Source organism: Musa acuminata, chromosome BXJ2-2 (assembly GCF_036884655.1).
Source record: "Musa acuminata AAA Group cultivar baxijiao chromosome BXJ2-2, Cavendish_Baxijiao_AAA, whole genome shotgun sequence".
Taxonomy (NCBI): Eukaryota; Viridiplantae; Streptophyta; class Magnoliopsida; order Zingiberales; family Musaceae; genus Musa; species Musa acuminata.
The window spans coordinates 20,301,991-20,329,475 of record NC_088339.1 but is presented as its reverse complement, the minus strand read 5'-3'; the positions used below and the strand labels follow the sequence as shown (position 1 = coordinate 20,329,475).

Genomic DNA, 27,485 nt, shown 5'->3' with positions numbered 1-27,485 from the left:
TAATAAATTCATTGGGTTCGGTTCGGCGACGACACTCGTTCTTTCTATCTCGTCGGACCCCCTTCTCTCTCCGTCTCTCACCCATTCTCCTTTTCCCCATCTCCCGTTCGGAGCAAGAAACCTTCGCATCTCCCCGTTCCAATCCCATCGGCGATCGATCCATCGATCGCCCCCATCCATCGACTCTCGCCGCACTAAGATTAGGGTTCCCGGCTCCACCCGATCCCAGCCCCATTGCCCCAGATCCCAACCGGATCGGCCGCTACATCCATCGAGAACCCGATTCCTCGATCGCTTTCGCTTCTCCGCCGGTCGCGATCGGATCTTCCCGATCTCGCCCTGGAGTTGCGGTAGATCTCGGCATATATGTTTCCGTGAGCCCCCTTCCCGATCTCGATCTGGAGGTGCGGCGGGTCTTGGCATCTTGTAGATCGGCGTCGGCGGGCACCAGGGCTGCGGAAAGTTGGCGCCCCAACGCAGGGCGCAGCGCCACATGGGTGGCCAGGTGCAACAGGGCGGCGCCGGCACCGCCGCGGCGGCGGCGGCGGCCGGTGGGGACGCCGGGGATGCCGTCATGGCGCGGTGGCTCCAATCCGCCGGGCTCCAGCACCTGGCCTCGCCCATGGCGTCTTCTGACAACCGCCTCCTCCCCAATCTCCTCATGCAGGTAACCGACCGTTTCCTGATCTTTGGTACATCTTGTATAATGAAAGGACTAAAAATGTTTCTCTCTCTTTAATCTTTATAGTGCATTTTGAATCTCTCGTGTATTTTCTCCTTGTGCGCTGCTACGAATGCGATTAATTATAGCATGGGCCCCAAAGGCGGCATCAGATGTGATAACTTCTTTGCCTGCCAGTGTCCCTTTGAACATTTAATCTTCAAGTACCACGAATAAAAGATTTTGCTGAAAATTTCGTAGGTTATCTACTAAAAATAAGGCCTAAATGTTCTTTTAAATAATTTGTCAGTTAAATGTTTGAGAGATGAATTGGCAGGGATATGGACCTCAGTCGGTGGAGGAGAAGCAGAAACTCCTTAGGCTTTTGAGGAATCTTAACTTCAATGGGGAATCTGTTTCTGAACCATACACTCCAACAGCACAAAGTCTGGGTACGATGACCGCAGCTGATGGCTTCTATTCACCTGAACTCAGAGGGGAATTTGGAGCTGGGCTTTTGGATCTTCATGCTATGGATGACACTGAGCTTCTCTCAGAGGTAATCATCGACAGCCTGTATGTATCCAAATGCTATTATTTTGGGGGTATACAGGACTGCTGGTTTTCCTCCTCATGTACATTTATAACCTACGCCGATTCCCCATGGGTTTGTTTAAGATTAGTACTGGAATGTGATAAATATTGGTGATAGTGTCTTGCCTCTTCAAGTCAATGGTGATTATGATATTAAATATACAAGGATAACTGATGATAGAATCCCACGACTTTGAATGTTTGAGAATGATTCCCTGATCCCACCATTTTTAGCGTTTTTAGCCTTCAGCAAAGCATCATATCATGAAACACCTTGAATGATGTTGCTCTTGTTACTCATCATGTGGTCTGTTTTTAGCGTTCAACTGCCAACTTACTCTACGTCTTTGCATACCTTGCATGTCCCTGCCCGACCCTTTTGCATAAGTACAAGTTATTTGGCAACAATATACTACTCCTGTTAAGGAATATTTTACGATTTGCTACTTTTATCTCTAAATTTTTGGCTTAATATACTACATTTCATTCAGTATCTGTTGGACACGTTCCTTGTAACACTAATGCCTCGATAATGTTCTGATTGCTTTTCTCACGTTTGTCAAACTCTCCCTCCTTTGGTCATGATTATCGTTTACTTGCGTGTAATTTAACCTTCATTTTCTTTCTTTTTTTTAACTTGATTATGATTATGTAATGATATTTATGCATTGGAACTGGATTTGTCATTCTCTTTTTCCTCATCACCTTGCTTTAGCTTGTAATCCTCATGGTAATAACTCTTTTTACAAGTGTTTTCCTATGTGTTGGGCATAATTGATGATTTTACATAATTAGTCAAATGCACATGCCATAGATTTTCAGATTTTATCTAATTTGATGATAGAATAAAGCCTTTAGATCCAAATTATAGTTATATACAGTTGTCAGGCAATACATGCCGCTGCATTTTTGTTACAGTGCTGCCTTTGGCGAGCACTGCTTCGATTCAAACGAAATGAGAGACTCCAAAAGCTATCAGGACCAAATCTTCTCAACTAGACTAATATTATTGCTGGACAATAATAAAAATATATAATAGAAATTGTGATAGAAGTCTGGACATCCTGTTGAGCTCAAATTTCTTTGTTGAATTTTTACTAGCTAAGCCCTAATTAAATTAAGAAAAAAATTCAATAACTAAAGTAACCCACAGACTGATTTGCTATTCTGGGCTTAGAAATATCATTCCAGATGGTTCCTGAGACCCATTTATTGATTGTATGGACAACACATTTGAGTGCTGAACAAGGTTTAGGGGAAGGACATTTTTTGATTATTATCCCTCTCTTTTCCCTTGTTTGATGCAATCCTAGTCAGAATAGGAGTCTTGCAAGCCCTCCAACCTACCATGCTATGCTGGAATCCCGCTTGACATTGACTGACCATGAAAAATCCTGCTTGCAAGATTTTTCATGGTTATATGAACATTTGTTCCATAGAATGGAGGATGCTCTTTATTTTGCTGTCAAAAGTATGAACACATAACCTTCTGCTTTATTCTGTTATGCTGAGCAAGTTTTTGTGGATTATTGATGTTTATGGGACAAATATCAGTTACCATAAATAGACAAGCCATGCTCTTTTTACTAATGGCTTGATATTGATATCGAAGGTGGTATTATGAGAAATACCATTCTTGGATTAATTTTTTAAGTAGAACAATATTTACAATTTTACATGAGCTGTGAACCTTGTTTGAGCTTAACATAAAATGAATGAGAAGAAAGCAAAGAGAACACAGTGGTTTTTAATAGTTAATATATTTTCATACATGTACAAAGATAACATTCATGGAATTATACATATCCATGAGATTTATTTTTAGTTTCTTAGGGTGCTCCATGATTTATTTTAGTACAGAATTTTCCTTTGGAATCTGAGTGAGAAAATTTAGGAAATTAGCTTTGTTTGCAATCACTGTAAAGAATGATATTAATTGGTGCCTTCAAATGATGACTATCTGTAATTGTTGTTATTTTTTGAAATTAATAAAGGACTATGTTCTTGTCCCCTGTTTGCAGCATGTATTTTCAGAACCATTTGAGCCGTCACCATTCTTTCCTACCAGGGGATTTGATGATGACTATGATGTGACATCTACTAAGCAACAAGTGCGAGCAGAGGGCAATATGAGGCCAGTGGATAATGAAAAAGAGATTAGTACCAAAGAGAGCAATGTTGCCAAGATCAAAGTAGTGGTATGTTTGAAAAATCTGGTGGTGCATTCTAAAGATGTGATGTTCTATGCTACCTAACTGCAGTTTTAAATCAAAATGATGTCAACAGGTTTTCAGTAAATTTGTTTTTTAGCTTGGAAAGTAAATGCCAAAGAGTCAATATGCTTGGATAACAGTTTCATTCTAGTACATCTTGTTTGAAATAAATTGGATTCCATAATAAAAATTGTGATTCACGATTCTAGCTTTTGAGACCCATATCTGAAATGCTTGATGAAATAGAATTGTATGAGTTATTAATGCATATTATAACTAAAAGCAACATAGATTGGGTGGAACTGTTTTGTGCAGGTGTTGCTTATTTATCTTTTGTTTTTTTTAAATATATAACTTTCTGTTTTTTTTTTTTGCGGAAGTTAAAAGTCTCTTTTCTTCTTCTCTGTTGTGAGAATGGAGCAAAATACTGCAAGAGTTATAGCCTATCTATAGTTATTCAAACTAGGGTGAAATCTGACTTAAACCTTGCAAGTCACACCCAGTGATTTCAATAGGCGCTCCGGCGCTCGCCTAGGTGCTCGGGCGAGGCGAGGCGAGGCCTGAGCGCCTCGCTTCAATGAGGCGCTCGCTCGAGCCTAGGTGTCGGGCGCTTCGGGCGAGCGCCCGGGTTAAACCAGGCGACCGAATCAATGTTTTACGTCTGGTTCGGTCTCCGGTGCTTTAGTTGGTTCAATCGGACCAACTAAATCACCGATAGGCTCCCTCACGATTTCCCCGACTTCCCCAACCCTAACACTCGCGATTTGCCGTCGAGATTTCTTCTCCGCTGTCGCTGCTCTCTGCTGCTGCTGCCACTGTCGCTACTCGCCGCTGCCACAATCGTCGTTCATCGTTGTTGTCGTTGCTCACCGCTCGCAACTCCCACTCCCGCTATCGCTCGCTACTCCCGCTCTCGCTACCACTGTCGTTGTCTTAGTAGCCTCGGTCTTCTCACACTTTTCTCACTATACTGTTAACAGTATATTAATAATATATTACTAACTGTATATTAATAATAATATTTTTATTTATTAGATTAATAATATATTATTTTGATTTTAATACTATTAATTTTTTTATTTAAAATTATTGTTAGGTTTCAGAATAAATGACAAGTGTACAAAGCAACTCAATAGATTTGATATAAAATTTTATTGTTTTGATTTTTGAGACTTTTTATTAATATGACATTGTGATTGTGTACTCGATTTTCTTAATTTAATAGTATATTTTTATTTAAATAATTATATTAATTATATTATATATTTTTATATTTTAGCGCCTCGCTTCGCTCGGGTGAGCGCCTGGGCGAGCGCCTAGCGCCTCAGGCGTTTTTGGACCTTGGCGTCTTTTGGCGCCTAGCGCATTTTAAATCACTGGTCACACCAATTATAGCTTATTCAAACTAGGACGAATTGGAGAAAGTAAGTGAAAAAGTAAAGAGGGAAAAGTTTGTCCTATTCTTCTATGAGGAAGCCCCTTTTATAATGTCAGAACCCTAATGGATCAGTAGGGAAGATTTCCCATATCCGGCCACTGGGGGGATATTTTCCATTTTGATATGGTGATGATGTGGCATATGAGCTGGTCAGGTTGCAATGAAGTTTACTATGTTGGGATCCTCCATGATCTGGGAGCCCATGTGTCAGTTTTTTGTTGGGGGTTACTTTATTTCCCACACTAGGTTGAAAGTTTTCTTTTAGTATATGCATCTAGTTCAAAGAATCCAATCTGCCCTGGACATTTTCATCTCTATTCCAAGTGATGTTGAATATGAGTTTAACGAATTAAAAAGCAAATAGAGAACTTAATGGAAGTTTGTCATACTTAATATCCAAAGTGGACACCTATATGCGAAAGTCAATGGTATGTGAGTAAGTGAATTTGAAAATTTACTGACAAGAAATAGGGAACGCATATCCCTAGTTACCATATTGTGCTTGTGTTGGTATATTAAACAATGACATGCAGCATAAGTTGTTAACATCCTTACATGATTATTAATAAACATTCACCTGCTGTCTGAGTCTGTAATCATTAACTTGGAGGTAACTTGTCCAGGTCTGCCATAACTAAAGAACTACAAGTATCAAGAGTTAAATTTATGTGTTGGCTTAAGAAAAGAATATATTTGGCAGAGTTACTAGTGACCCTTTTGTGTTGATTCACAAGAGCACTTGGATAATTCAGATTACGTGATTGTGTCAGTTTATTAAGTCATTTAAATTTTTTAACTGTTTTATGATGTAATATTTGTAGTCACTGTTGGTGATGTAGAATTTCTGAACATCAAGGTTGTTGTGGCATGTCCCTATGAAAATGAAAAATTACATCTAGTGATGATAGAACTTTTAGTTCTGGTCAATGAAACCATCAAGAAGTGATATGATATTAGTTCCACAAGCCATTTATCATAGTGAAAAATGATCGATCAAACTCAAGAAAGAGTAAGGATGGTTAATACCTGAAGGACAGAAGGCAACACTTTCAAATGGTCAAGATTTTATGCACTGTGAAACCAGTTATAGATGAAGGAAAAAGTTTTGTTAATTTGAGAAGTAGAACATTCCCATATATTAAGTTATGTAGAGCTCTTTCACAGAAATATCATCCAGAAAGTTACAAATCAACTTCCTGATGATTTTTCCATCAACTTGGTGGCAACAAGGATGCATTGATGATGGTACTTTGTTTTCTTTCTTCCTTTTCGGCCAAGACTGCTTAAATTTGGATGGTTGAATGAAGATTGTATTCTATACTGTATGCCAAATTGTTTGCTTGCTTATAAATATTTATGCTGCATTAGATGTCTGGTTAATTTTTCTTTCCCCATTTCTCATCGTTCGTTTTAGGTACGTAAAAGACCTCTGAACAAAAAGGAGAAATCGCGAAAAGAGGATGACATTGTCACTGTAAATGATAATGCATGTTTAACTGTCCATGAGCCAAAGCTAAAGGTATTGTAATATCTGCAGAAAATATGATGATCTGGTTCCAATTGTTTTTCTTTACCATTAAAATTTGAATTAGTTGCTGTGGACCTTATTTTTAATGATTACTGTGCATGCTTTTATTGTAAAGCTTTTGTGTGCAATTCCAGTCTTGGTTATGTTCTTGTTGATGGTAATTGTACTTGATTGGCATTTGTGTTTATGTCAGTTAAATATAAACATTTGGTGTACCCATCCATTGATATGGCATGCAGCTTCTCTTTTTTTATATGCATAACCTATGATACTTGTCTTTACCCTTTTTTCAATATTAAATGCCAATTATTTTTTTGTCAGCGAAGAAAGTATGTTTGCTGAATCTTTTTAAAGCTAAGCAAAGGGGATGGGGCTTTATTTTCATAAGTTCATAATTATCTTTGACATCTTGTCCTTTTTACAAAGGATCTGAACTAGTAACACAGACAACATGTGGGTGTTAGGATTTTTCTTCTATCATTTTGTTAACTTTGATGAAGAAAAAACTTGTGCTGCCATAGAAATACTCATAAAGTCACCCTTGTCTGGTCTTCTATATTTAATGTTGGAGATTTCTTTATGTGGTTAATGCAGTTTATTAACCTCATGCAAATTTCTGATGTTTGATCTTGATGATTTTGAAGAAAGGTACAAACACATTAAAAATTTAATTTTACAACCAGAAAAGAGAATTCAGCTTTTATGTTTTACAATAAGGTGATGAACATTGATCTGAGTTTCATTCTTTATAAATTCATGATGAACTTAAAATTGAGGGAAACATGTGCCTATGACATGATAGAAGAATCTTACAAAGTTGGACAGAGTAGCATAAGAGGAGGTTCTTTTTCCACTATCTTTGTTGGCATTGTCAAATCATGTTAGGTAGTTTAAACCAAGGAATGACATTTCAAGGATCAGACCTATATCTGTCCCTCCGTTATGTACTATGTACCAGTTGGTACTATTGTATTGACCTGGTGTACTGGTATGTACTAGTGACCCAAACAGGAAGATAAAGGAATATATGGTGATGGAGGAAGAGGAGGGAGGAAGGAGGAAGGATGAGGAAGAAAAAAAGGGAGGCAGTGGAGGAACAGGGGGAAGGAGGAAAAGGAAGGAGGAGGAGGTAGTGGAGGTAGAGGAGGAGGGAGGAAGAGGAGAATAGGCATGTATCGGGTAGGCGACAACTGTGGACCACAAAAGATCTTGCGATTGGTCCCGCACGAGCACAATCAGATGCGATTAGGGAAGGTTCTTATTTCTTTTATATGGTCGGGTCGGACTGTTTGAATCAGGGGTGGTCAGCGTATTAGTTAACACCTTGACCGGTACATACCATCTGTTTCATACTGGCCCAGGCGAAACAACATTCTTGGCATTATGGAATCTTCTTGGATAACATCTTGAGAGGCTGATCAATGGAATTTACAGGTGTGACATTGTATAACTTCTATAAATGGTGTCTCATGTTGTAAATAAAAGAAAGACTCAAATGAAAACCAAGATTCTCTTGTTAATCATTTTAGAGGCTTTTTGCCATAATAGTTCAACACCTAAAGAAATTTAGTTTTATGTCCAAGAAGGTAGTTCTCTGAGTGAAGTTGGGATCATCTTACAGGTTTATTATTAGGTTCAGAGTGTTGATTTATCAGGTATTCTGAAGATCACAAGGTCAACTGAGTTTTAGACAAAAAATGAGTCAATTTAAATGTCTGTTTTTGTAGATAACTATCTATATCTGTCAGGCTTTCATTCTCTAGGCACAGTTTTCTTAATGTGGTTTCATTTAGCTGCGGTAGTTTATAAATTGCCCCGTCTTTTCCTTTCAGTGGATTGTTTATGAGAGATCTGTTTTAGCAGTTCTTTAAGATCTATTTTGACAAAGATAGGAGCTAGGACTTCTAGACTAAGTAGGTCTTGAACCAAATACATAATTTTAACAATTTAAAAAATTATTGAGTCTATAGTTGAAATAGATTGATGAGAAGTTTCTAGCAATAGAAACTTCAAGTGTCTTGCATATATTATTTGGAAGGAAGAGAAAATGATGTTGACAATATTAACAGTGTTAAAGAAAGATGGTTATCAGTTTTAGATAAAAAGGCAAGTTTATGTGACAGTTGTAAGATGAGCTATGCTTCATGGGTAGGAAGGTTGAGCAATTATTTAACATGTGCAAAAGATAAGTGTTGCTGAGATGTATGTATGGGATTGCTAGAAAAGACTAAGAAATTTTACGTGCAGGTAGGTGTAAGAATTCTTTGTGTACAACTAGGTGAAGGCCTCTGATACAAGATAAAACAAAAAAAAAATCCAAGATGATATGAGCATATTTAAACAAAATATAGATGCTTTGTCAAAGGTGAGTGGATTAGGATTAATGCTTTGAGAAGAGGTAAATGGAGACCTAAACTCTATTAGAAACAACAATAAGGAATTGGGCTGCTATTAGTTTGTTTAGTGTATCATCCTAAACAAAATGTTTGGAAAAGATCCAAGCATCCCACCCTAAATAATTGGGTTGGGCTATTATTGGTTGTTGTATTTGTATATTTAAGATACTAACTGAGATGAAGCATGGAGATACACACTGATATGGCTTCCATAAAATTAGGAAATGACATAGTATTGATACATATCTAATTCATATCTTTTTCTTTTTTGCACTTTGTTTAATTTGGATAACCTGTGAACACCATCTGTGTTATTCATAGTAATCATAACAACAATTCATGTAAATTGCAAATGTATGGTTCAAAGGCAAATAAAAAACTTTAGGAAGCACATCTATATGATATGTACATGACATTTAATTCATATATATATAATTATATATTTTTATGTTTATAGTTTGTTTAATTTGAATAATCTGTGAACATCATTTATGTTATTCATAATAATCATAACAACCATTCACATAAACTGCAAATGTATGCTTCAAAGGCAAATAAGAAACTTTAAGAAGTGATAGATTTCAGTTAATTACAAATTGGGACATGCCTTGAATCATATATAGATGAATCATACATAGATAAATCTTGCATAACATAATTAACGTAAGTGGAGATGATGTAATTGTCCTAATATATTGTGAAGTATCTGTGGTGTTCGGAGGTATCTGACAACTGCTGGTTATTGACTTAGACATGATACAATCATAGACACAACAAGCGTTTTGAAGGCTGCGCCTTTTAGGGTGCTGGAGTAGAGCAGCAATTAGTGTTTTTCTCAACCGTTACCTTATTCATGAATGCTTCATTAATGGTGTTCTGTGCTTTGATAAACCTTTGAAGACCCTGTATAGTAAAATGCTTTTGGTGATCAGGTGGCATAAGGATTCTTTCTGTTTTACACTAATGGCACATTTCTTAGTGGTGCATATAAGGACAAGTCATGACAAATCATGCCTAAACAGAAGCAGCACATGTCACAAGGATCTGTTTCAAAGGTGCTAAACAAGGTTTACACTAAAATTTGACTTGTATTGACCAGTATACATGCATGCAAACCAGCTCAAACGATGTTGACATCCTTCTGTGCCATGAAATGGCAATCCTCGATGTAAACAAGCAAAATATGATTGGTAAAAGAATTAAAATAACTTAAGATTAACTAATTTAGCTATATCTGAGTTTGATGGTTAGGATATCAATATGGACAAGGACAAGGAGGCCACTTTTTTCGATGGTTTTAATTTATTTCTGAACAGGTATTTTGAAAAAAGAGCATAAACTTCTTTTGTTGAATTCTAAATTTCTTGATCACTAAAACCTTTTTGAAACCAATTTCGTGCGTTTGCACTCTTCATACATTGCTAATTGCAAGTAATTGAGTGATTTAGTTTTAATGGATGGCTCTAGTTTCACATAATGCTTGTCTAGCCTGTAGAAATGGAATTGTAATGTCACGCTGACACTTGTGGGTTTGATTCATGGCGAGAAATATGATTAGCTTGCAGTTGTTCATATAGAGCATGCTGATCAGCATAGCATGTAACTATGCTGTGCCTATACCATCATTACTTGAAATTATACCACACATATGCCAGCATGCTCCCGCTCCCATGCTACAGCATGAAAGACCTTTGTTAGGGCCAGTGATTGAAAAAGGCGCTCGGGCGCTCGCCTAGGCGCTTGAGCGAGGCGAGGCGAGGCCCGAGCGCTTCGCTAATCTCCCAGGCGGCGCGCTTCAAACAGGCACTCGCCCGAGCCCAGGCGCTGGGTGCTTCGGGCGAGTGCCTGGGTAAACCAAGGCGACCGAACCAGGATTTTAGGTCTGGTTCGGTCCTGGTTCGGTTGGTTAGTTGGTTCAATCGAACCAACTAAACCGATATAACCCTTACCCAACCCTAACCCGCTGCCGCTGCCACTCCCGATCCCGATCTCGCTGCTCGCAAAAGCTGCCGTTGTCGCCGCTTGCTGCTGTCGCTGCTCGCAAACGCTGCCTCTGTCACCGCTCGCGCCTCCCGCTGCTCGCCGCTCTTGCTCCCGCTGCCGCTGCTCGCAAACGCTGTCGCTGTCGCCGCTCGCACCTCCCGCTGCTCGTCGCTCCCGTTCCCTTTCCCGCTACCGCTGCTGCTGCCGTTGCTCGTCGCTACCGCCGCTCGCCGCTGCTTCCTCGTTTCTCAGTCAGCAGGCTCAGTATACAGTATACTGTTAATATTAAGTTTATTTGAAATGATTAATTTTCAATACTGTTAATAGATTTTCTTAATTTAATAGCATATTTTTATTTAAAATTTTAAATAATTATATTTATTAATTATATTATATATTTTTATATTTTAGCGTCTCGCTTTGCTCGGGCGAGCGCCTAGCGCCTCGGGCATTTTTGGACCTTGGCACCTTTTGGCGCCTAGCGCTTTTTAAATCACTGGTTAGGGCATCTTTTTTGATGGAAGGTTTGCTCAGTATTTGAAAACTTGACAAATAAGCCAAGTTGATAACTTCTTTGACTTAACTGGCAACATTTGAAGTAGTGTTGCTCCTATAGATGGAATGCGACCAGATGCCATGGAGAACAATTCATTTCGTTGCAAGTTATTATTGCATACATAGGTTAACCTTTTCTGGTTGTTCGATTGGTTTCATTGTCTTGTTCATGGTTGATATCTCATAAAATCTTGCTCTTTGGAGGTTTCCTTTGATTAGCACTCAAATGTCAAACGTAGTTTACTATAAAATCTTTAACCAATTATTATGTCTTCAGATCAAGGTTTCAGATATCAACTATACCGGTTGGTATGGACAGTGATTATTGGTTTTATCAGAACTGATATTCAAACATGCAGCTCATTATCAGTATAATACTTTTCATTTTTGTCTTTTATTATCTTAGTAAATATCAGATGGAATGGTTTGATATACCCACCAAAATAGTGATATTGTATTGATGTACTAAAAAGAATATCAGGCAGAGATTTAAATTCTGGCTTTAAATTTGCTTATCTTTTGTGAAAAAAGCAATTAATTGTTAATGGATATCTATTTTAGTCAGAACTAAGCTACTTGCTTCATACTTCTCTTATTTATCCCTGTTCTGTTAGATGCACATTTGAATATATACATGTGGCAAATAGCATATCAAGCTTATAGTCATTTGAAGTTGGCTTTGTCGTTCTTTGTTGATCTAAATTTCATGCCTGTTTATCTTATTTTGGCAGGTCGATTTGACTGCATATGTGGAGAAACATGAATTTTGTTTTGATGCTGTCCTGGATGAGCATGTCTCTAATGATGAGGTTTGTCATTGTTGTAATTTTTTAGTAATGTCTATTGGTCGGCAATTAAACTACTTTTCTATGATTTCAGATATATCTCCTACTACTTTCATCAGTTATGGTTCTCAAATATCAAATATTTATTATTCATGCAGGTCTATCGTGTGACTGTTGAGCCTATTATACCGACCATCTTTGAGCGAACAAAGGCTACTTGCTTTGCTTATGGTCAAACAGGTTCATCTTGCGAAACAAGATATATGAATATTTCACTTTTTTATAATTAACATCATGCAGGTTGTTATGTCAATTCTTTTTGTTGGTGATCCTGGTTTAATTTTACTTATGATATCCTGGTTAACTTATACAGACCATCTTTGAGTGAGCAAAAACTACTTGCTTTTCTTATGGTTAAACAGGTTCATCTTGCAAAACATGATATATGAATTTTTGATTGTTTTGTAATTATTAATTAACAATGTGCAATTTGTATACTTATGTCAATTCTATTTGTTGGTAATTCTGTTTTAATTTTAATTTTACTTAAGATGCTCGCTATATTAAGTTTTTTGTTCAGAATTATTATTGTTACCTTCTCATTTATCCTAAGGCTAAGAAATTTGAGCACCTAGCCTTGTAAATTTGGTCTGGAATAGTTGATTCAGTCGATCTATGACACATGTTACTGGTAAAAAAATTTAGATTTCTTTAAGAATGCTCATATTAAACTGAAACTTTGAGATACCGGCTCAGTTGAAAAACCAAAGGAGAAAATTATCTGGATGAATTTAGTTATGCCTTATCTGCTGAAGCTATGTCCAGAACTGGTTATACAACAATACTATCATAAACATCCCTAATGTCTGAAGTAAAGTTCAGCTTTGTTCATCTTCTTCACATTTATGTTATGCCTGAGCTACTTCTTTTACAAATCATTCTGACTGTATTTTTTTATTTTGGTTGTCACCTATTCTAACGAAATATGGGCATTTCCTTATATGCAAAATTTCAAAAGTTGATACTGTGTTTTGGATTAACTGTTGCACCTGTTTTTACTTTTTGTTTAGGTAGTGGAAAGACATATACTATGCAACCACTGCCACTCAGAGCTGTAGAAGACATTGTTCGCCTGTTACATCAACCATTTTACCGCAATCAAAAGTTCAAATTATGGCTTAGTTATTTTGAGATATATGGTGGAAAGCTTTTTGATCTTCTCTGTGATAGAAGGTTGGACTGTTATACCATGGTGTGACTTCACTTGGTTTTTACTTGTCTATGAATTTTTATTTTTATATCGTGTAGTCTTGTGCTAGTTGTTGCTGTTAAATAACATGTATTTTCGTGCTTGTTTGTCACATTCCACATTCCATGTGGTGCTTGCCAGGATGACATTATTTAATTTGAATTATATTATTCATTATATTGTTCTTATGTGTCACATCTTTGTGTATTGAAAGCTTAATGATCCTTCAGAGAAGTTAAGATGTTAATTATCAAAATATACTTTTAGATGCTAACAATATTCTGTACTGTTTTTAGTTATACAGTTGATTTTAATTAATAATTTTATCTTTTTAGTGACATTCTGGAGTATGCCATATTGGTCTTATAAGTGACTGGTACAATGTTTTATTAAGATTTATTTTTGTTAGAGATAGTATTATTAAATTGCCCAAAAAAATTTATACTACCTTTCAGTTTCGAAATAGCATACTTCTGTTTGGAGCAAAAGTTGCTTTCAAATTTATAAATTTCTTACACCATCTGAAATTAGGTATTCTGACATCTTCCTTGTCTCCAGTTTCTAAATAATTTGTTTAGTATTATATCATGATATTAAATATTGCAATCCATTTGGACAACATTTGTCAGGAAACTTTGCATGAGGGAAGATGGAAGACAGCAAGTTTGTATTGTGGGATTACAGGAATTTGAGGTCTCAGATGTTCTGATGGTTAAGGAATTTATTGAGAAAGGTAATGCTGCAAGAAGTACGGGTTCCACAGGAGCTAATGAGGAATCATCAAGATCCCATGCTATTTTGCAACTAGCAATTAAGAAGCATAGAGAAGTAGAAGATAACAGAAGACAAAAGGAAAGTAATGAATCAAAGGGTGGCAAGGTGGTTGGAAAGATATCTTTTATTGATCTTGCTGGGAGCGAGCGGGGCGCTGATACAACAGACAATGATCGTCAAACTAGGTCCGTAAATTTGTGGTCTCTTTAATATTTGTCTTTCAATGTGCGACATCCAAAAGAATGAAGTATATTCAAGAATTTTAACATCAGTTGTTTCATTGGGCTCTCTTTTATATGATTTTAATTAGTGTTTTGTTTGATATTCTACTTCAGAATTGAGGGAGCAGAAATAAACAAGAGCCTTTTGGCTTTAAAAGAATGCATCCGTGCCCTAGACAATGATCAAATTCATATTCCATTTAGGGGGAGCAAGTTGACCGAGGTGCTTCGTGATTCATTTGTTGGCAATTCAAGGACAGTTATGATTTCTTGCATTTCCCCAAATGCTGGTTCTTGTGAACATACCCTTAATACTTTGAGATATGCTGATAGGTATTGCCTGTGTAGCTTAAAGCATAAACACTACAGCTCATATTTTTCTAGCTATTGTAATTTGAGCTTTTGACTGAGCAGGGTTAAAAGCCTTTCCAAGAGTGGCAATTCTAGAAAAGATCAGGCTTCTGCATCTTTGGTTCCTTCGAGCAAAGAGTTAGCATCATCACTTCCTATCTCAGTTGAAACAGATAATTTTGCGGAGCAAAATCAAGGTTCTAATGCAGTGGAAGTGCCCAAAAGAAATGCTGAAATATTTTTGCATAATTCTTCATCAGAGCCCGATAGGAATTCTCTTGGAACAATGAATTACAATCGTAACGGAAGGGAAGAAAGCATGCAAGTATCAGGTTCACTTGACAGGGAACGAGCTGACTTGAAAAGCAATCTTGGAGGTTATAGCAACAAATCGTATACTGTTCAGAATTCATCTGATACTCAAGATGAAGAAAAAGTACCAAAGGTATCCCCACCTCGGAGAAAACTGACCCGGGAAGAGAAGCCTGAGAGACAGAACTGGTCGAAAAAAGAAAGTGGGCCTCGACTGCCTCCCTCTAATCAAAAGCAGCAACATATTTTTGATTCTGCTTCTGACACTGTGTCAAAACAATATGAACAGGAAGCTTCATGCAATGATGAAGAAATAAATGCTCTTCTTGAGGTTAAAACATCCAGATCATTTTTCAGCTTCTGCCAGTCATGTGGAACTTCATCTCATTTTTTAGTATTAACTTCATCATTGTTGTGATTTTCAGGAAGAGGATGCTCTGATAGCTGCTCATAGGAAGGAAATTGAAAATACAATGGAGATAGTGCGTGAGGTAATTATAAAACCCTTGTGAAACTTTTTTAGTGCTGTACAACATGGTGCCCATTTGTTGTAAGCCAACTTAGTTTTGGTGATAATCTATTTTTAACAAGAAATGTCTTTGATGCTGATCTATATAACATTTTCAGCTTGTGAAACCTGAATAATGTAATTTAATGTTATTATGTCCTACTTTCTAGTAAAACTAAAATCTCAGCTTTTTGACCTACTGGCAGTTTATTACCCTCGTTGTATCGTCCAGCACTAACCTAAATATGAAAGACTAACTGGTTTTTCAATCTTATCATCATTCTACCCATCTCACATCATTTTTCGTCTTTATCAATCTGCATGTTCATGGCTAATGAACAAGCATACTCACATTCTCAACAGAGATGACGTTGAAAGAAAAATGAGGAATGCAAATTTCATCAATCATTTTGAAGGCAGCACAGCATCTTCAACAATTTTATCGTACCAAATTTTTAGCCATATTTTTCCTCTTATACAGAATAATACATAAGCATATCATAATGAGAAAGGAGTAGATGATGTTTTTGTCTATGAAGTGCCTATCAAATGCCATATTGCAGTGATTGCCCAATCCAATGTGTGTAGAGCACTATAGTTTGAAAACATCACTTGTGTTTGTGTGAAGTTTTCTTTATCATTATTTTGTTTGTGTTTGTGTGTGTTTACCACTGTACACACAGCCTTATGAGCATTACCCGTAATCTTTAACTTTGCCAGATTTAGTGAATCGTGGTTTGAACTGGTTACAATTGTCTATGAGATAAAATTTGATTTGTTCCTTATTGCTATGCTTTTATGTTATATTAATCCACAACTCTATGCATGATTTGTTGTACACAGTCTGGATCACCTTTTGATGTGACTGAAGTACTTGAGGAGCATTTTATGATTTTGAGAATATATACACCTTGTAGCATCAGTAGTCTTTTAGAAGTTTCTGAAGTGTCCATAATGACTTGATGATTTCTCTTCTAGTGAATATAAACTTTTGTTCTGACATCAAAATAAGAAAGTACAAATATCCACTTTGAACTTTTTTGCTTATTCTCTGAACATCTCGCCTTTTGATGATGGGTTATATATGGGAGAGTTCGATATGCTTCTATTGCTCTTAACTCGGGGCAGTATGGTCGTTTGTAGGAAATGAATTTATTGGCGGAAGTGGACCAACCTGGCAGCCTTATTGACAACTATGTGACACAGTTAAGCTTTGTTCTCTCTCGCAAAGCAGCAGGGCTGGTCAGCCTTCAGGCCCGCCTGGCAAGATTTCAACAACGCCTGAAAGAACAGGAGATCCTCAGCAGGAAGAAGGGGCCAAAATGATTGCGATCCATCAGAGACCTTACCATTCTCATCCTTCCTGGTATCTCTTCTTCCGAAGGTAGCGACACCCTTTGGGAAGTATTATCACTGCAGCCAGGATGCTTCTGTTGGAAAAGGTTGGCTGTGAAACTCTGCATTTGAACGTGTGAGTAGTCTCAGAGTCGCCCATCCTATTCCAGTGACATTTATCTTGTTTATGGTATTTTGCTTTGTTTGTGAACTGCTTTTGTGTGCGTGAATGGAATGGCGAGATGTGCGGAGAAGAATGTCTGCTGCTGTTGTCGCATGATACCAACTCCAACCAACAGCTTCGTCTGACCAGGTGGCTATTTCATCGGACAATAATTTGGAAATATGTAGCCAGACATGTCTAAGAATATAATATAATCATATGTTATCATTGGTGTCATACACAGTGCTGTTTCGCTGTCTTTTTGGATTAGATGCTCTGCGTGAAAGACCGGTGGATGGATTGTCGAGAATATTACATCAAAATATCCCTTGTCATCGGGAAGTGTCAGCACACCGACATACTTGGCAACATATGTTATCATTGAGTTGTTATGAGAGCGTTGCTTAAGCTGTTCTCAGACCCAGAGAGATACCCGGAGAAACCCGTTATTTTAATTTAATCTGGAGCTTACAAATTTTCGTATGATATTTATATTTCTCCAAATATTAACAATAGTTTAAGTCATACAAAATATAAAAATAAACATTTAAATTATATCCCAGTAATCAGAGGTATTATATATATATATATATATATATATATATATATATATATATATATATATATATATATATATATGTGTGTGTGTGTGTGTGTGTGTGTGTGTGTGTGTGTGTGTGTGTGTGTGTGACTTAATTGTCGTGAGATATATACACTTAACTGTGACAAGAAGAAAGGATCCCTTAATCTCAATCCGTGGCCTCCCAGCTTTTGACCATGTGGATGTAGCCCAAATTTTGACGAGGGTAGAAGCTCATGATGCCTTTTTATACGCATCAAACGAGCGCACGATAAACATCCATTTTAATTGAAGATGATTCATCTGCTAATTTTAATTTTTTTTAGTTATTATTTATTTAGACTCACGAGACTGGCTACTGCTGGCTGCGGGATTACAAGCCCTGTAAGAAACCATTGTCAAGGGAAACCGTGTTGAGATGGGGAAAAGCTAATCCCTTCCTCATGTCAATGATCTCCTTCTTAACGAGAAATCGAAGGTTGGAGCACTGAAGAAGAAACTTCAGCTCTCGATCTATCGACGTTCAAGCCTTCATCAGCAGCGTCAACAGGGTCAGGATTCGTGCACCAAAGGTCACAGCTTACAACATAATATCCATATCGGACGTTCATGCTTCAGTTCAAGATGTTTTTTGGTGTGTGATATGGTTGTTAAAGTCCCACATCGACCAACCAAAACCTTGCGATTCCGTGGGTCGGCCATAAACAGTTCAACTCGTCAATCATTTGGTTCCTCGCCGCTGTAGATGACTGCTCGGCCTCAAATTAGCGACCAGGTATGTTTTGCTTGTGGATTCAAGCTTTAAATTCTTTGATTTAAAATTATTCGTTAAATGGCTACTTATTCAAGCATTGGATACTGAAACCCAACAAGATTTGAATCATCCAAAGATAGACTAGTGCGTTTTTTTCTAGTTTAACCTACTCAACATGGAATGACATTGAAGGCGAGTTGCCAAAGAGGAATTAATTGACTTGGAGCATCTGTAAGGGCATGGTGTTACGCGTGAAAGCTTGTGATGAAAGATGATCAGTGCATGATATTTTCACCAATACGGCAGCTCGAAACTGTTGAAAAACATGAATGAGTGACAAAGAAACAATCCTATTGTGACGCAAAGACTCACATTTGACTGAAATAACCGGTGATATTAGTTAAATCACAATTACAGTGCACAAAGAAAAGCTCTGGTGTCTTAGCTTCAACGAGAACAAAACAAAATTAGTTGGAAAGGTAAGTGATAACAGTTCATTTTTAGCTCTATTTTACTTTAGACCTTTATTTGACATCTATGATTAGCAAAATTAATCTGCAAAAGTATCAACTTTTGTTAGACTTGTTAAAGATTCCAGTGTCATGACATGCCATCTAAACCAACTCTATAAAGATCAAAGAAACTCTAAATGAAAGAAAAAAAAAACACTAATGAATAAAAATTAATTGGCAGAAGATGTTTGGAACAGCACAAGGTAAGAAACATCAACTTCACAGAACATTGATGGAACTTTGACAAGAAGCAGAGAAAGCCAACGGAAGTAACCATACATGTGTCTGAAAGGGTAATGGGTGGTACAATCAACTTACTGTTCACAGAAAGGCCTTCAGGTGGCTCCCAGACAACAACGCTGAATTCTGATTTCTTTTTCATGTTTGTACTCTTGTTCTTGTATTAGTGGCACCTTTTTTTTAGGAAGTTGAATGACAAAAAGACTTATGTAACTGATCTCAAATATTATTTGTGATATTATGATTTGTTGTGATTGCTCGTTGGTGTCGGTGCAGGCCATGAGCCCCTTAGATCTTATGGAGTCTAACCCAGATCTAACAAGGAAGATTAATTGGTGGCTTCGAGGGAACACCTGAGGAATCACCAGCATGACCAGATTTAACCACATTAGATGGTCCCCAGTTGATTCAGTGATCTAGTGCAGATCTAATACATCAAATTGAATACTGAAGCTGCTTGGTAAAATTTTATTGTCTTATTTTTATATAGAGATTTCTGTAGATTATAAACTCTTTTTGTTACTACTTTCTGCGTTAGGAACAAACACAAGAACGCATGACCAGGTTCGCTTTTACAAGGAAAATAAAACCCCTCCCTTGTGATCACCACTGAATACTTATCTCAAGATAGAGACCAAAACAAATCAAGATGAGTTTCTTTTGTCCTTTGTTCCTCCTTTACAAATGGCTGATAACACAAAATCTTGACAATAAATCAGCGTGTGTCTAAAAGGACACTATCCTTGCAGTGTCACTGTTGGTAGCTGATGGGACTTGCTAATTGATTGGTTCATATAGCTGCAGTTGTCGGTTCATATGGGTCTTTTATGGATGATGTGTTTCTGGTCCTATGATTGTATCTGTCAGTCCTATTGACCTTGGTAGGTCATAAATGCCTTGAAATATAGGTGATATACCCACCAGAAATGCCATCTTTGGGAGGGCAACAACCCAAAAGTGACACTTGACACAACTGATCATTTGTCTGCCACAATCATCTGGAAGTCTCTTTGGACCCCTTCTCATCTTCCATGGCTTATGGGTGAACAGAATCTCTTCTTTCCTCAAAAAAAGTTGAAGTAGACAGTTAATACAGGGAACCAAATAGATTTTAATGTTTTACTAGTCAAGAATATTTTATTGGAAACATTATTGATCATATGAATGAATGGTCCTGCTCTGAAGGTTTTAATAGCATGTGTAGCTAATTTCTGATAGTAGAAATCAGGCATTTAAGTTGGTTTTGAAAGCTAGACAACAAGAATAGGAATCAATAGCATGAAAAATCATAGTTGCATCAGCAACATTTATATAGTTTTTGTCTTGGCAACACTATTTGGGCATGAAAACAGGAATTACTAATATGAAAACTCAGCTGCATCAGTAAGACTTCTTTCTAGTTGAGAAAAGCATCTTTCTTTTCTTCACCACCTTCCATGTTCAAAGTTAGAACTGGCCTCAATATATAACCTAAGAGATGGGGACTGTGGGTGGAGTAAACCAAAAACAGAACAAGGACTTTGAATTATGCTACTATGCTTTCTGTTCCTAGACATATAAAGCACTATATTTGAATTGTTCAACATCACAATAAATACTGAAGGGTGTAAAATTGTCATGTGCATTTTTTTTTATGGTCCTGTTAATCTCTTCTGCATTATCATCAATCCATTTATGCATAGAAAGCTTATCTTTCAAAGAGATTGCTTGTAGTAAACATGGCCAAATTTTTGCCAATTTACTCTCTCTCTCTCTGTAAATTTCACATGACCCATCCTATCAAAGCCATTAGAGACCAGTAATTTCATGATTATTTTATAAATGCCATGATCCTATGGGCTTCTCTTCTCCCCATTGACACTCCATCAGTCATCCTTTCCTTCTCTTCCATCCAAAGAACGACAGTGAGGGGGGAACAACCAACTACCAAAGGTCAATATCACCAATAATTCAACTCCATTACCCTTAAACAAGCATTTATTTCCCCCACCAATCTCACTGTATTACCAACAATCAAAGCTCCATATCATCATTTCCTAGGCATAAATTCTAAACAGATAAACTTTTAATGATTCCCCCGCCCCCCCTTCTCTTCCCTCCCACCTCTTCCTGATGAACATCAAATTTTGCTAATGAAAGATCAAACTCAATTACACGTAAAACCCACATAGACTAAATCATCTATCTTTTCCTGAAAAATGTCTTCTTTTGCAGAGATAAAATGCATCGGAAGGAAAGAGTACAGAAGTATAACTAAATAGCAACACATCTCAGTTACACATAAATTATTGATATCTTCCAGGAAACTACTAAATCTAAGTCTTAATCATCAATTCTTTTCTGAAAGATGCATTAAAAGGTAAAAAAAAGTAGAATTATAACCAAATAGTAAATCTGCTACAACAATGGCTTCATGACACACAACACCAATCACTTAAACCTCGAACAGAGTGACCAAATACATACCAAATTGGTTCTTCTCCTTCGTCAAAACCCAGCTTTTTTTTTTTCTGGCTTTTCTCTCATCCACCGCGGCACTGGGTGATGGCGGAGCAGCTGCGGGAGTAGGGGTTGGCCTGGGCGCCGGGGCGGCAGTTGTAGTAGGAGGCGCCGCGACGGGAGCAAGGCACGGTGTCGCGCTTGAGGGCACCGTAGCTGATGTAGCTGGAGGTGGCGAGGATGCGGCGGCCTGCCTCAGATCCGAGATCGAATTCCTCCCCGGCGAGGCATTCCGCGATAGTGCCGCGGCAGCCGGAGAGGGAGGAGGGGATCCAGCCGAGCGGCAGCTCGGCCCCCGCCTCCCCGGCGGCAGCCCGGGCGAGGAGGACGAGGGCGACCAAAAGGCGGATGCTTTGCATCAGCTTCGCCATTTGCGGGTTGGGAAGGAAAAGTCCAGCCTTTTTCCACACTCCCACTCAGAAGGAAGGCTAACTAAAAAGGTTGAGTGATGGTTGGGTGTGTAATTTAGGACAGGAGTTGTGACCAAAGAATTGGGGTTTTGTCCTGTGGAAAATTTGCAACATCGGAATTTGATTTGAGTAATTTGGATATGTTTATTTATATTTCATTTTTCTAGAGAAGAAAACGTACCTGTAAAATGGTTTCCTAATTCTGTTAGTAGACACATTTCAGATTTTGTTTTTGTAGGATAACTTATCTCTTGATTTCAATTTTTTTGATTCGCACTGATACGAATGGAGTCTGCTATAATCATTTTACTCATCAAATATTAGTTTTTCTTCTTGAAAAAAAAAAAGAAAAAGGTTTGCATAGGATTGATTCTGCATGCTTGATATGGATTATTGTCATATTTATTACTATCACTGCATCTAAAAACTTAGGTCAGTAAATAAGACATGTATTATTATCTGATTTATATTTTTAATATCATGAAATATTTAGACAATAATATTATTGCATAGCATATCATTTAGATTAGATGAGAGGCGGTTAATATAAGAGAGCTAGACTTTTTTACTATTACATGTGAAACTAAAAACTCATGCAACAAAGAAAAAGAAAAGAGAGAAAATGGGAAGAAAAGGTTTGAGTTTATTTTTTTTCCTTTCAAAGGTATTATGATTTATTTATTTAGCCTATGAGATGAGCAATATAGTTTATCACTTCATGAAGATTATTTCGTTACATAATGACTTCACACAAAAGCAATCTTCTGTCAAAGTTTTCTAGTATCAAGTATCAATCAAACAAAGCTTGGATTAGGACACTATTTGACTCACATGGAGCTAGAAAAAGTAGTCCAGCAGTTGAACCATCTCTGACCTTTTCATACTTGGTGGATCACTTTCCATTCTCATCAGCATCTTTAAGCTTTTATGTGAAGAAATTTCTGTTGAAAATTGCAGCAGAATTATTGCCGGATCCAGTAGTTTTTTGTTTTTTTAATTCTTTCCATATATTCTCATAATGCGGCTATTTGATCTTTTTTCATCGTTGAGCTCTGAGTAACAAATTGTAGAATTTTTAAGCAATTCACATAGTTTATCTTTTCTTTTTTTTAGTTCATATGGATCAGTTCTAAACTTACAGAGGCAGAGAAATCCAGATTTAAACTATTTTTATGTGATCTAGCATCATGACAAAATTAGATTCAGATAGAGAACAATGGCAAAGAGTTAGGCTTTTAGATTTTTTGTATCTCTGGCTTACTGACAAAAGACTCTATCTCTCCATTCTGCTGAGCAGTGTAGTAATTAGGCCCCAAATAACTTGAGGTTTACCAAACAACTCCATTCTGCTGATCAGCTCCCAAATAACTTGAGGTTTACCAAACAAGGTTTTTTAGATTTTTTTTATCTTACTATGTTGATATCCAATTAGGCCCTCTTCTGTGCAATGCAGTGTAGTAATTATCCTGACAGAGTTCAATCACAATTTCTTGCAGCCTGGATAGGGAAAATCCAGATAAAAATGGTGCAATGCAGTGTAGTAATTATCCTGACAGAGTTGAATCACAATTTCTTGCAGCCTGGATAGGGAAAATCCAGATAAAAATGGTGCAATGCTTGACTTGGAGAATGTGTTGTACTTACCACTGATCATTCACTAAAACTAAACCTATTTGGACCCCACAAATCTGCAGGACATGACTATGTCGGAGATGGAGATGAAACAAGTTGCAGTTGCAGTTGGCACTGGCAATGTAATTCCAATAAGAAGAGGGGTTTAGGAACTCATGAATGCATGTTCCAAAGTGCAAATTTTAGATCAAAGGTTCAACCACACTGGGAAGTATTTGGATTCAGGTGCCTTGAAGATATCTAAGAATTCATCACTGGCTGAAGGAATCCATGACAGTGAAACAGTTCAAGAAAGTGTTTGCTTGAACTGCAGGAATTGCATTCTGTAGTGTGCAAGACAAGTGCTCCTCTCAAAGACTGAAAGCTTCCTGCATTGGCAAGTCATTTGTGTAGAAGATCATCAAGTACTACTCATCCAGATTCTCTTGAATAAAATTCTAGTAATATTAGTATCTGAAGCTGAACAACAAACTCCTTGTAAGCTTGTCACAAACTGGATTAAGAAACTGAGAATTAGATACTGATGCATGCCAAGGTTTTATGGCCAATAGGTTCCAGCTTTTCTTTCATGCAGCAATACATGGTATAGATAAACTCTATCATCTATCAGATGTTATGACGAGACTCAACCAGCCGCAAGAGATCTCGGATACATATCACTATGCTATGAGTTTAAGAAGCTCCAACTTTCAATAGCTGAAAGCCTGAAACATATGCTGTTGATATTGAATATTGTCGGAATATTAAATTAAATTTTATGATTAGATATGAGATTGACCTAAAAGCTTTAATAAGATATGAGCCCTCGAATTGGTTGAAGTATTCAAGTGAAAAAGAAAGAAAGATACAGAAAAACTAAAAGAGGCTAAAAAATTTAGAGAGAGATTGTGAGAGACTGGCAATAAGTACAAGTTTATAGTCTTGAGGGTTCATATTCTTTTTCCTCTATTATCATTTTCTATGATTTATTTATGTTCCTATCTATCTTTTCGAGATATGTTTCGACAAATAGTAGGAAAGTGTAAGCTTTTCATCATTTGATGCACCAGTTTGGCCATGCAACAAAAGTTGCTGAGGAGGAACCTAGAGAGATCAAAGTTGGGATAGAAAGAAGAAGCATCAACATAGATTGCAGTAAATATGTGGAGTGAGGACTGTAGATACATAACATCAACCAAATTAATTTCATCTTTCATACAAGACACAAGGTTTGATTCAAGTAGATATTGCTGCATCAACACAACTGCATGCAGGCCCTGTTCACAACGCCAGAACACCAACATGCAGAGCACCTGTTGAAGTTGTAACCTGAACAACCCCAACCAAACGCCAAATCCATCCTCTTCGACTCCCGCACATACCACAAAAAAAACTCGTCATCAGCTGTAGTCTCTATCAGATCTCATATGCTACGATAGTCAAAAGAATTATGATGAATTTTTAAGAAGATTTTATCATAGTCAATCCTTTACTTTTGATATACCCATTAACTATTAGTCTTATTTTATATATTTCTATCTTACTTACGACCGTCAGGTACAATACCCTTGGATGCATTAACTAGGTTCCAAATCTTAGAATTCATGATTTCTTAACACTTCCCAGAGTCCATACTCGTAATAGCCTCCTCATATGTCTAAGGATCAATATCCTCAACATCACATCCTCTAATATGTCCCACATATCTCTTAGGAGGATAGGATATTCCGTTGAACCTATGTAAAGTCAGAACTTGTGTGCTAGGTACCTGAATAGACTCGGGCTGTGGAGTAGTGCTTAAGCTAGATTCTTCAACCTTGCTTAACTCTATTAAGCTCCCACCATCTCCGCCATGAATGTATTCGTTCTCAAGAAACACCATTGAGCTGAGGTGTATAATAAGGTGTCCATTGGGATATAATCTCATGGCCCTTGAGGAACTGGGTGAACTCTGTACTGATGTACTCACCTCTTCGATCTGATCAAAAAGTCTTGATACTCTTTCTAGTCTGGTTCTCCACTTCATTCTTATACTATCTGAATTTCTTAAATGCCTCAGACTTGTACTTTATTAAGTACACATGTCCATACCTTAAGAAATCATCAATAAAGATAAAGAAGTAGGAGTAACCACCAATGACATGAGTTGATATGGATCCACATACATTACTGTATGAGTTCCAAGAGATCAATGGCTCTCTCTCTAGTTCCACTAAAATGAGAGTTGGTTAGTTTTTCATGAAAGCAAGGCTCGCAAGTTACATATGACTCATAGTCTAATATATCTAAATATTAAACCTTTAGCAACTTTTGAATCCTTCCCTTATGGATGTGACCTAGCCTACAATGCCATAGGTATACACTGTTCACCTCATCTCGTTTCCTCTCGGACACACTTACATTCATGATATGTGGAGCGGTGTCTAGTATAAATAAACCATTATGCAATATTCCTCTAGACAATCTCTAAGGCTTTGTTAAAATCTACAACAAATTACAGATATGATAAGCATTACTGATATCTAATACCAATACATTATCATAAGAGTCTAACAAATAGAGACTGATCATGAATATACCTGTAGCTTCTCTAAGTTTCTGTTTCGCTCTCTCTACAAGGTACTCTTTGCAGTTCCTCTTCCAGTGCCCATCTTTGTCATAGTGGAAGCATTGGCCTTTGTTCTTTGTTAGGTCTTTCTTACCAACCTTTGTTTTACCCGATCTGCCCTTACCCTTGCCCTTCTTAAGGGACTTTTCTGCTTTTCTTTTCTTTCTGATCTCACCAGTATAGAGAACTGACTTCTCTTTCTTGATAGTGCTCTTTGCCTCCCTTAACATATTGAGGAGCTCCGGGAGAGTCACCTCAAGCTTGTTCATATTAAAATTAATTATGAACTGTGAAAAAGAATCTAGTAGGGACTGAAGCATAAGATCCACACATAGGTTATTCTCTAGGATCATTCCTAGACCCTATGAGTTTCTCTATCCACTCAATCATCTTTAGGATATGGTTTTGAACCGGTGTCCCCTTAGTCATCCTAGCGCAGAAGAAGTTCTTAGATATCTCATATCGTTAAGTCCTTCCCTGTTCCTCAGACAGTTTGTGGACATGTAGGAGAATGAATCTGACATCCATCCTTCCATGCTATCTCTGTAACTCGGAGTGATGGAGCCTAACATGTAACACTGAGCAAGAGTGGAGTCATCTATGTACTTCACGTAGTGAGCAATCTCATCCTTGCTTGTCCCTTCCTCGGGCATAAGCATCATTGTATCAAGGACGTATGCGATTATCTCCGCCATGAGAAAATTCTCAAGTTGCCGAGCCAGTCCGTATAATTCAGACCAGTGAGATAGTTGACATCAAGTATACCACGTAAGGGATTTAAAAGCGATATTTTTTTGAAAATAAAGATGTATACGGATTTTACAAAAAATAAACAATCTAGATATGAACTTCTATCTTAATCTTCTCACTATTTTACTAGCGTGTCACGCGACACCCTTAACACATGAAACAAAAGTCTCCGACAAACTTCTAGTAGGGATCGGGATCCAATCAACATCTTAGTGAAACATCGAGGGACTCGACCAATCACACTAAGCCTAAAATATAGTCAACTCTTGCCAATCACAACTCCTTTGATTCCCGTCCTATTCGGCGTCCGAACCACTATGGTCTCGAGGGACTGGACCAATCATGATATTCAGTTAAGTCAACACCATCGTTATAAGATGAGTCTAATTCAATGATATACCCTCGAGGGACTCGACCAAGCATACCATGTCCTTATGTCACCGGTGACATCTCTA

At 37.4% G+C, this 27,485-nt stretch overlaps 2 protein-coding genes and 2 long non-coding RNA genes across 4 annotated transcripts; 3 read left to right on the top strand and 1 right to left on the bottom strand.

The window, feature by feature from the left end:
- On the top strand, positions 1 to 17,303 carry LOC103969287 (kinesin-like protein KIN-13A). Its single transcript, XM_009382786.3, has 12 exons — positions 1 to 667; positions 999 to 1,220; positions 3,277 to 3,453; positions 6,321 to 6,425; positions 12,100 to 12,177; positions 12,312 to 12,393; positions 13,224 to 13,386; positions 14,032 to 14,361; positions 14,512 to 14,730; positions 14,812 to 15,391; positions 15,486 to 15,551; positions 16,712 to 17,303. The coding sequence occupies exons 1-12, from the start codon at positions 494 to 496 to the stop codon at positions 16,892 to 16,894; spliced, it is 2,379 nt and encodes a 792-aa protein (XP_009381061.2). The 5' UTR covers positions 1 to 493; the 3' UTR covers positions 16,895 to 17,303.
- A 726-nt stretch (positions 17,304 to 18,029) lies between these two features.
- On the top strand, positions 18,030 to 24,227 carry LOC135605268 (uncharacterized). The gene is made up of 4 exons (XR_010484408.1): positions 18,030 to 18,421; positions 19,429 to 19,612; positions 23,558 to 23,669; positions 23,756 to 24,227. It is a non-coding gene; the product is annotated as an uncharacterized LOC135605268 (long non-coding RNA).
- LOC135605269 (uncharacterized) lies at positions 18,433 to 19,365 on the top strand. Its single transcript, XR_010484409.1, has 2 exons — positions 18,433 to 18,879; positions 19,094 to 19,365. It is a non-coding gene; the product is annotated as an uncharacterized LOC135605269 (long non-coding RNA).
- Positions 21,505 to 22,165, bottom strand: LOC135605267 (rapid alkalinization factor-like). Its single transcript, XM_065095152.1, has one exon. It carries the CDS (start codon positions 22,020 to 22,022, stop codon positions 21,675 to 21,677), a length of 348 nt encoding a protein of 115 aa, XP_064951224.1. The 5' UTR covers positions 22,023 to 22,165; the 3' UTR covers positions 21,505 to 21,674.
- Positions 24,228 to 27,485: the final 3,258 nt, after the last annotated feature.